Source organism: Prunus dulcis, chromosome 8 (assembly GCF_902201215.1).
Source record: "Prunus dulcis chromosome 8, ALMONDv2, whole genome shotgun sequence".
NCBI lineage: Eukaryota > Viridiplantae > Streptophyta > Magnoliopsida > Rosales > Rosaceae > Prunus > Prunus dulcis.
Window position 1 is genome coordinate 14,674,560 of NC_047657.1, and position 10,667 is coordinate 14,685,226.

General features: G+C 39.1%; 2 protein-coding genes across 2 annotated transcripts; both read left to right on the forward strand.

The window, feature by feature from the left end:
- The first annotated feature begins 1,897 nt into the window (after positions 1-1,897).
- On the forward strand, positions 1,898-4,410 carry LOC117636400. Its single transcript, XM_034370878.1, has one exon. It carries the CDS (start codon positions 2,268-2,270, stop codon positions 4,311-4,313), a length of 2,046 nt encoding a protein of 681 aa, XP_034226769.1. The 5' UTR covers positions 1,898-2,267; the 3' UTR covers positions 4,314-4,410.
- Positions 4,411-9,427: 5,017 nt separating this feature from the next.
- Positions 9,428-10,461, forward strand: LOC117637996 (glycine-rich protein 2). Its single transcript, XM_034373080.1, has one exon. The coding sequence runs from the start codon at positions 9,527-9,529 to the stop codon at positions 10,145-10,147; it is 621 nt and encodes a 206-aa protein (XP_034228971.1). The 5' UTR covers positions 9,428-9,526; the 3' UTR covers positions 10,148-10,461.
- Positions 10,462-10,667: the final 206 nt, after the last annotated feature.

Consider the following 10,667-nt stretch of genomic DNA (forward strand, 5'->3'; position numbering starts at 1 on the left):
GATTGATTGCCTCGTCAAATGTCTCCCATAGAAGCTAATGTGTGGGGGGCCAGTAATATAAATTCAAGATTATATTATATTTTAACTAATATTACATATGATAATTAAAAAATAATGGAGTTTTTATAGAATTTTGGGGGGCCACGGCCATAGCAGGCCTGCATGTGGCTCCCCCCCTCTGCCCATTTTCAACTGGTGCTAGTGCTACTCTGTAGCCTGCCCCCACACAGCTATATAAACTTGCTTGCTGACATGGATGTTTTGAAAAAGGTTTCAAGAGAGTTTGGCTTTGCTTGTCATTCCAATATGATACGTTTTGCCTCAATATGAGATTGTGCTAAGACTACATCTGCATGTGGTTCTTTCAAAGTTTTTAACCGGTTGGAGACGATGACTATAAAATTAAAGCTATGAGTATTCTTAAGTTAGACGCCTTATCGGTTACTGATTATTGATGTATGTAAGGTTCATAATACGTTTACTGTCAAATTTAGTCTTTGTGTGAGTGCGACCTACCTTTGCGTTATTCTTAAAGCTATACATATATCTAATCCTATGTTGTTTTAAAGCTATATATCAGTTCAATTAGGGATCTTATTAAGGGCATGGCAGTTATAAATTAATTAAAAACCCTAATAGTTATTTACACTAACACTTCCGAGGTTTTTGAATTTTTCACAAAATTCCTTGATAAATTACACGAATACCCCTTGAGGTTTTAAGTTGTTTTTACAAAACTCCATTTCATTGATTTTTCATCCAAAGATGGATGATTTTATACAAAAAAAATTTCTTTAAATGACAAAGTTGGCCTTTGAGATTAGATTGCATATACTTCATTGAGGTTAATTTTGTCATTTGCATAAGTTTTTTTTTCTTCAATAAAATCATCAATTTTTGGACAAACAATCAATGAAAAGGGGTTTTGTAAAAACAAATTGAAATCTCAAAGGATATTCGTGTAATTTTTGAGACCTGAAAGAGTTTTATGAAAACACTGAAAATCTCAAGAAGTATTAATGTAAATACGGCCTCCACACAAACCAAAATGATAAGTAATTCAGCTTTCAAATCACTCGAGAAAGACCAAAAATTTGCCAATGGTAATTTCGGATAATATATGTGCAATATTACTATCAAACTAATAACTAGAGAATATTTGAGAGAAAAAATCAATCAAGCAAATGTGGGTTCTTCTCTGACAAGTGCCAACCACCACAATCATGTTAGAACTATAAACGAGCGAAATTATGTTGTCTGGTTGAAATCGATCCCCAGTGAAAAATCCAAAAGATGAAAAAGTTTTTGCTACATGGATATATGCATGTGACATAAGAAAGGTATAAGTAAGGATACGTATAGCAAATGTTAAGCATAATTTCATGTTTACGAAAAGGTTAAAGTTAGAAGTAGAACACCCCACTTTGTTGTTGGTCCAGTAGGTTTTGATTACTTATAAGAAACTACATTTACTTGACTTATATATGTTGGATTGTTGAGTTTTTTAACAAGCGATATTAGAGTTGAGGAAAATCGAACCTAATACTTCGGATGCAGAGAATTTCTATTGAAAATACTTATGATGATAAATGCTTTTGGTAGAAGCGTTTTCATTTTAATTATTTTTTTTCTTTTTAAAATATATATATTTTTACAAGGTGAGATTCGACCCCCCAGCATTGCAAAAAGTATAATAATGTCTTCAAACGTAAATAATGACAGAAAATTTGGACCCATCTTCATTAACGTTATTCCCAAATGCATTTGAAACTCCAAGGCAGGTTTTTTTTTTTGTACAAAAAAATTTCGAGGGAGAGTTTGAGACCAATCAATTGGCATGCTATATATAACGTGAAAGAAGAAATGCCAGTTTCTTCACATGAAAGTTGGAGAAAAACCCGTTTCACCATAGCCAATAGCTCCTCTTCCGCCTCCCTCTCCTACCGGCGGCGCCACCCTCCGCCTCAACCACACAACCACCGCCATCTGCGAAACCCGGATGGGAATGCAGACCCTTCCCTAACCATCGCCAACCCAAAAAAACGAAGAAACTCCATCTGCCATAGAAATTCATATGATACCATTGTTACGTTAGAATTGCACTTGATTAAATTGTGCATGAACATGTAACAACAGGGGTCACATTGCATCGTTCACATTGTTTGGCGAAAAACCCATTTCGAATTTGGGATTTTCCGATGTGGGTTTCTTCTTTTTGAAGGTGTTTGATCTGGTTTTGAAGGTTTTGTATTTCTGGGGGCGCGGCCATGGCGGCAATTGTGAAGGAGATCCTGGCAAGGCCAATCCAATTGGCGGACCAGGTGACCAAGGCCGCGGACGAGGCACACTCATTCAAGCAAGACTGCGCCGAGATCAAATCCAAGACGGAGAAGCTCGCCGGCCTCCTCCGACAGGCGGCGCGTGCGAGCAACGAGCTCTACGAGCGCCCCACCCGCCGCATCATCGACGAGACGGAGCAAAACCTTGACAAGGCCCTCACCCTCGTCATCAAGTGCCGAGCCAACGGCCTCATGAAGCGCGTCTTCACCATCATCCCCGCCGCCGCGTTCCGCAAGACCGCGCAGCAGCTCGAGAACTCCATCGGCGACATGTCGTGGCTCCTCCGAGTCTCCGCGCCCTCCGGCGACCGCGACGACGTGTACCTCGGCCTCCCTCCGATTGCCTCCAACGAGCCCATCTTGTGTTTGATATGGGAACAGGTCGCGATTCTCTACACTGGGTCTGGGGAGGACCGAGCGGATGCGGCAGCTTCTTTGGTGTCGTTGGCCAAAGACAACAATAGGTACGTTAAGCTCATCATCGAAGAAGGTGGCGTGCCTCCGCTGCTGAAGATGGCCAAGGAAGGAGGACAGGAAGGTCAAGAGAACGCCGCGAAGGCAATCGGGTTGTTGGGTCAGGACCCGGAAAGCGTCGAGCAGATTGTGAACGCTGGTGTGTGCCCGGTGTTTGCGAAAATACTCAAAGAAGGGCACATGAAAGTGCAGACTGAGGTTGCATTGGCTGTGTCTGAATTTGCCGATAGGCATCCGAAATGCCAAGACCCTTTTGCTCAGAACAATGTGATCCGATTGCTCGTCAGCCATCTCGCTTTCGAGACGATCCAGGAGCATAGCAAGTACGTAATCCCCAACAAGCAGCAATTGTCGATACATTCGATTGTGATGGCGAACAACAATCCGAATAGAAATGAATGTGATCATAATAAACACCCTGGTGGTAGTACGGCTCACGTTTCACACCCGATTACGGGGAATCACAACCCAATTAATCAAATGCAGAGCGTTGTTAATAGCACTCTGGCTTCGAAGAAAAGCCCTAGCCCTAGCCCTGGCCAAGGCCATGATCAGAGCCCTGGCCCTGGCCATGGCCAGGGGATGAAGCAGCCAGGACTTCATAATCAGAATCAAAACCAGAATCAGAATTACAATGTCAGTCCCCATCATCATCATCATCCTCATCCTAACCACAACAATGCAAAGCCACACCACCCCAATGCGCTATCGGGGGCTAGCATCAAGGGGAGGGAGTATGAGGACCCTGAAACCAAAGCAAAAATGAAGGCTATGGCAGCTAGAGCGCTTTGGAAGCTTGCCAAGGGGAATGTCGCCGTGTGCCGTAGCATCACGGAGTCAAGAGCGCTTTTGTGTTTTGCAGTTTTGCTAGAAAAGGGTTCTGAGATAGTTCAGGAGTATTCTGCCAAAGCGTTGATGGAGATCACGGCGGTGGCAGAGCAAAATGTAGACTTGAGGCGCAATGCCTTCAAGCCCACATCCCCTGCCTGCAAAGCTGTGGTTGAGCAATTGCTGAAAATTATAGAAGAGGGAAACTCACACCTCCTCGAGCCCTGCATCCAAGCTGTTGGCAACTTGGCAAGGACTTTTCGAGCAACGGAAACAAGGCTAATCGAGCCATTGGTGAAGCTGCTCGACGAAAGAGAGACAGACATTTCCGCCGCGGCTGTGATTGCACTTAACAAATTTGCCTGCACTGAAAATTTTCTCCATCTCAACCACTGCAAAGCCATTATAGATGCAGGTGGTGCCAAGCACCTAATTCAGCTGGTTTACTTTGGGGAACAAATGGTTCAGATTCCTTCCCTAATTCTCCTCTGTTACATTTCATTGCATATTCCAGACAGCGAAACACTTGCTCAGGAGGAGGTGCTTATTGTGCTTGAATGGTCATCAAAGCAGGCTCATCTGGTTAATGAACCCTCAGTTGAAACATTATTACCAGAAGCCAAAAGTAGGCTGGAACTTTATCAGTCCAGAGGGACAAGAGGGTTTTACTGATGTAATCTTAAGTTGTACAATATTAATTTCTTTAGGGAAATATAAAACAGAAATTCCAGTGTTACATGTATGTCTTCTTGTCCTCGTTTTTGTTAAGGTGTGCAAATATATATATATATGTGAATTAGTATTGCTGCATTTTAATTTAATTTCTACTTCTTTTTTCTTTTTCCGTTGTCCTAACTGTTCAAGCTCAACTTTCAACCTGTTTGTAGTCTTCTTCTTTCTTTTTTTTCTGAATTTTTCTGCAGGGATTGGCAGGGGTTGCAGCAGCTTTTCATCATTCTGGTGGCAGGGGATTGTATTACAAAAAATGGAGTGGAAATGTGAGAGAAATTGATATGATAGGATTTGGAAATATGGAAATGCTAAGTTGAGTTAGATGATCTCTGTAAACTTCAGTTGAAAAGCTGTAGTCATTTTGTATAACGAGTGCTGCAAAAGAGATGATCGTTCAAGTGGTCTCTTCGACCTTCATGCAAAAACAATCTTGTTTGTCTAAGTAAGTACCCACAAAAAATGATTAAAATACGAATAAGAACTCAATGGGGCAAGAGGAATGCAACCCAAGTGATTATAAGGTTTAACCCTCCACCAAGTTCTTGTGTTCGAATCACTCTCTTTCAAACTCTCTTGTTCAACTCATGTTACCGCATTATATGATTGGCCTCGTCGACCTTCATGCAAAAACAAATTTGTTTCCCGGTCACATTGCTATTTGCTTATGTTTACATATAGCTTGTGCAACAATAATACACAAAATTATTGTATGTATCGTCGGTTATACATAATATTAACATTTCTCCCCACAATATATATGTAAATGTAAATTACATAAAAATCATACAAAAAAAATCTTCTTTGTCGTTACTTCCTTTTCTAAATTTTTAGCTGGATGTAGATTTACATATGCAAATTTTCTTTAATTCGAAGACATCTTAGTAGGATTGCAATTATTCAAAGTTTAGGCATCCTTAATGAATGCATGCTGGCCAAATGCCATTAATGTTCTCTTCTCCTACGCATTTCATGCCTATACCTCCAAAAGGCATCATTCCTGAAAGACAGATTTAACATTTCTTTGGAGCCCACAAGTACCTCTGTTTCTGCTGTTCCAGAATTGCCCAGATGTAAGACTAGTCCATATGTCCCATGACAAAACAAAAAGTGGTAGTCTTTTCATTTCGGGTGTAAAATTCAAAATATTGACGCACACACCTTGGCTGGCCGGCTGGCTACCATGCTTAAGCTAATAACATGCAATGCAACATGCATTCACACACTGCACTGCACTCGTATGGTTTTCATATCTCTCTGCTATTTGTGCACTTCACACAAATTGTTATGTTCATATCGGAGAGCCGAAAAGACGACACACCACATACATTTCATGTGGCGCATGTGATCTTGAATTTTTTTTCTTTTTAAATCTTAGTATTGTTGTGTGTCATAACTTTTTGAAATTTTGTTATGTCATGGAAATTGTATCGTATCGTAGATGTATTGCAGATTTATAAGTAGAATAAAAGAGGTGTCTCCAAAGGGAAAACAACGTAGGCTAAAAAGATGTGGCAATAAGTGTGTTTAATGTTCTGGTCTAAAAGCATGTTTGGTAAGTTGAAGTCGAACTAGACTGGACTATTTCAATTAAATTAGACAGTTGTTATGATCGTTGTTCAATGAACTTATAAATGGTGAGACAATATTTATTATATTCTACAATAGTCAAACATATTATGTTTTACAAATCATATCTAAAGAGATGAGAAACACAACAATGACATACTTGAATTTAAGTTCAACCCAGTCTAAGCGCAGCCAATAAACGAGCCCTATATTGTATAATTATAACAAGTCATTCTATAATGAGGGTCTAATTATGACCATTAGGTTTTTAATTATTGGATCACATTAACTAAATTAATTCTAACAATTAAAAGATAGAGCATCACTTAAAGGTTATGTATTAGGCCCTCACTGTATAATTCTTGTAACTATAAAATCTTACATCTCTTGTATGGGGCATGACAACCTTGCTCTCTCGTCAATCTCTATGGGCCTCAGAATATCAGAGTTTGACAAAGTCAAACCTTTGCTTAAGCATTGCAAATATATGGGCCTCAAAATACAGACCAAGACAAAATAAAAATGGGCTATATAAATTAAGGGTGACAATTTCGAGCTCGTTACAAGACTTGAAATCCGTGTGAGAATTTAACAGGTTCAACTCAGCACGATGTTGACCCAATGTTAAAAAGGAAAGCATGTAACCAAATGCAAACTCTCTATGTTAAAATCTCACAGCAGTCAAAAATTCTAGTTTACACAAAACACATGGCTTGCAAGTTACTGTGAGAAGAAACAAAAATAATAATAATTAATTACTCTGCAAAATTATCATTTGCACTATTCTGTATGAGTGCAAGAATCAAGTGAGTGGCAGTAGAAAAAAATTCAATAATATTTGACTGACAAAAGAAAACCAAAAGTAAAAACTTTACCGGAAATTGGTCCAATAATCTCCAGAGAAAAGTCGAAGTTTTCTCTTTGAATCATTTATCATTTCTTTTCCCCTTCTACGATGAAACTTCAAAGATGGAAAAGAAAATCTGACAAAGATGACAGAAAACACTACCAAGGCAAAAAAATTCGTGGTGATTGTTTGTTATTTATTTATAATTATTTATAACTTTATCTTTCTGTAATTTCTTAAAGGGACATGCATCATGCATGGCAGATGCTTTTAAGCTTTTTTAGTACGGTCGTATCTCCATCCCTGCAGAGTATGTTTGACCCCTGGTTAATTTTCCAAAATTGACCCCAAAATTTAATATCAAATATTTGTACATCTCTCCAAATTGGAAAATAGTGTTTGTAAATTTGATCCAAATATTGAAAAATTACATCTAAAGTAAATGTATTATGTATGAACTTAGAATCAGGTGGCTCATGAGGTTTATCTTAAATATTGATGATTAACTAACTTATTTTACATCTACGTAATCATATGATTTATTTAATAAAGTTCATAAATTTTATGAGTTGTTTGTGTTGTTTTTTTTTTTCTTTCACAATTTCAGAAATTTTGTCGAGTTTGCTTGGTTTCGTGGTATCTTTAGGAGAGTCGTGCCGGTTAGTTGTTGATTTTGTCATTGATGTAGTTGGACTGTATTCGAGGCAACTATGGTGGTCGATAGGAGTTTTATAAAAGTTATTTTTTGGAAATCTCATGTCCACTGTTCTACTATTGAGATGACTCCATTTACAGTTCTTTTCCTTTGTATTTTTTTTTATCCGTTTGATCTAATAAACTTTTGTCATTTTTATATATATAAAAAATCATATAATTTATACAATAAGATTTTGTATTAATGATAACTTTAGTGGATAATACTCCCATTCACATAACAATTATCTGATGTATCCACTAGACCTATAAATGGGTCGGATTTGGATCGGATATACCTCAATCCAAATCTGAATCCATTTATAATCGGATTATAGAATTCGGGTTGTATTTGGATTATCGGATCGCACCTATTAATCCATATCCTTTACGCATTGGATCCATATCGGATCAGATTATTATCGTATTTATTTTATGATGTACAAAAATCAAAGTTTCATTAGTAGTCTCATTCTTTTATTGTATTTATCTACTTTTTATATAACTAAAATAACTCATTTACATACATATAATATTAATATAAAGCATAGAAAAACTAAATTATACTTCATATTAAGTCAGATCGTATTATTATCAAATCATATCAATTATAATCCATATTCGGATCTATTCATAATCGGATTATCGAATTGAGAAGTCTAATCCATCTCCTATTAATTACACTGAATTTGAATCGAATTCGGATCCATTGACATGTCTAGTACCTACTTACACCACATTAGTATTACATCATTCCACTTAGGATATGTAACATATATTTTTATTGAAATTTTAAATAAAAAAATTACATATGGACTTGAAAACTCAAGTTGTGCTTTATAAATGTATAAATTAAATGACGTAAGACATTAAAATTTAGGGAGATTTATCATTATATCTAATGTAAGGGTCAAAATTATAAAAAACCTACATGAAATGGGCTTTAAAAACACATCCAAAGTCCATTTACAATATAACAAAGAGGCTTCTAACTTCTTATATATTACAAAGCTACTATCAATTTCTTAAAATAAGCCCAACCCGAAAAGCTCATAAAAAAATTCAGTACACTCAATAGCGCATCAAAACGCTAAAAATGAGTATATAACTAAATATCTCTAATATTTAATGCTTATCACCTAATCCCTCTCTAATCTGTCTCATGCGTTGTCACAAGAGATGTAAATATGATTGGAAGTTTTCGGCGAGTTTTTAGTATTTCGTAATGAGACCCACACAGAAGCAGATTATTTGTCAAACAAACAAATTTTGGACACATTCATTGTATCCAAATCAATATCATACTTGATTTAGATTGCTACACTTTTATTTTATTTGTTTGTAAATCCAATGTACTTATCAATTATTCTTTTTTGAGAAAAATAATTAAATTAATTTACTGTGACAAGCACAAGCTCTATTCGTTGGAAAGACAAGAGTCACAAGACCCACCGATAAGACTCGACCTGCAGATGCTTTGACCGTCAAATTGACCATTTGACCAGTACCCTCTCCAAACCTAAAAAGGGAAAGGCCATTTTTTTTCATGTGCGGTCTCGGGGACTAAATAGTAATTTCATCATCGGATTTCCCACCAATATTACCTTAATTGGATATTCAGCGTGGACACGCTGGCCTCTTTTGTTCCACATTTCCCAAAATACCCTTTTGGGCAAAAAGGTAATAACGGGAAGAACCTGGAAAAAAAGAGAGAGGGAAGATATTTTGAGGGTACCAATGAAACGGACTACTCGAATTCCATCCTATCAATCTCCAGGGACCAATCCAACGGCCCAAATAAACACGAAAAAATAACGAATATCCCCAGCCGTCGGTTTGGGTTATGCAAAGGAAGCCGTCGCTTTGGCTCTCGCGGGGCCCACTAAGAGCTAACGTGGCAATCAAGCCCACTCTCTCGATTTGGATGTATAAGTAGCTGTCAATCCCTCAGCCCCAAAGGCCATTTTGTGCTAGAGTGAGAGAGCCGTGTGGGTTTGTTAGGGTTAGGGTTTCAAGGGTTTGAGAGAAAAATTTCAGAGAGTCCAAGATGGGTGAGAGACTGAGTGGTACCGTCAAGTGGTTCAATGACCAGAAGGGGTTCGGCTTCATCACCCCCAACGATGGCGGCGACGATCTGTTCGTCCACCAGTCCTCGATCCGAACGGAGGGGTTTAGGACCCTCGGCGATGGCGAGTCCGTGGAGTTCCAGATCGAATCTGACAGCGATGGCCGCACCAAGGCGGTTGATGTGACAGGACCCGCGGAGGGTCCCGTTCAGGGAAGCCGTGGTGGTGGCGGTGGTGGTGGTGGTAGAGGCCGAGGTGGCGGCGGTGGGGGGTATGGGTTTAACGGTGGAGGTGGAAGAGGCGGAGGGGGTAGAGGTGGAAGAGGAGGCGGTGGCTATGGCGGTGGTGGATACGGCGGTGGTGGTGGTGGATATGGCGGTGGCGGTGGATATGGCGGAGGAGGCGGTGGTGGCGCCTGTTTCAAGTGCGGAGAGTCTGGGCATATGGCTAGGGACTGCGAGCAGGGCGGATCCGGAGGCGGTTATGGCGGTGGAGGCGGCTATTCAGGTGGTGGTCGCGGAGGCGGTGGTGGTTCTTCCGGTGGCTGCTACGGATGCGGTGAGTCTGGCCATTTCGCAAGGGAGTGTCCTAACAGGTCTTAGATCTGTCATTTCATCCTTAGTGTCTCTGCTGCTGCCGTTTCTGGGGTTTTTCGTTTAATTAAGTCGGGTTTTTTTTCTAAGAAATGTTGACTCATTTTCAGTATGAGGATTGTCGGTTTTGTGGGTCATCTGGTTCTTGCATTCGATGGAAACATGAATTGATGGCTTTTGATGTAGTAATTTTTTTTCTTTCTTATTTTTAAGATTTTAGTAGTGAGGATTTGGTATTTTGGCAGAATATGTGGCTTTATGTTTAGTGGTTGGACTATGATTCATACACATTAATATACTCTGCTCCTCTGTTTATTGTGTTCTGTTTTTGGTATGGTTTCCCTGGCGGTACAGGCGGCCCTCATCACAGCATTAGGGTTAGGGTTTATGAATTTGAATTGCTGCTATTTTATTTGGGAAATTGAAATAGACCCATTGATGCAAAAAGCACAACAATAATGCAATTCTCATTCAATTTTACAACCCTACTGTTTTTGGTTTGTGGCCCTCTTCTTGTTTCATATGTGCT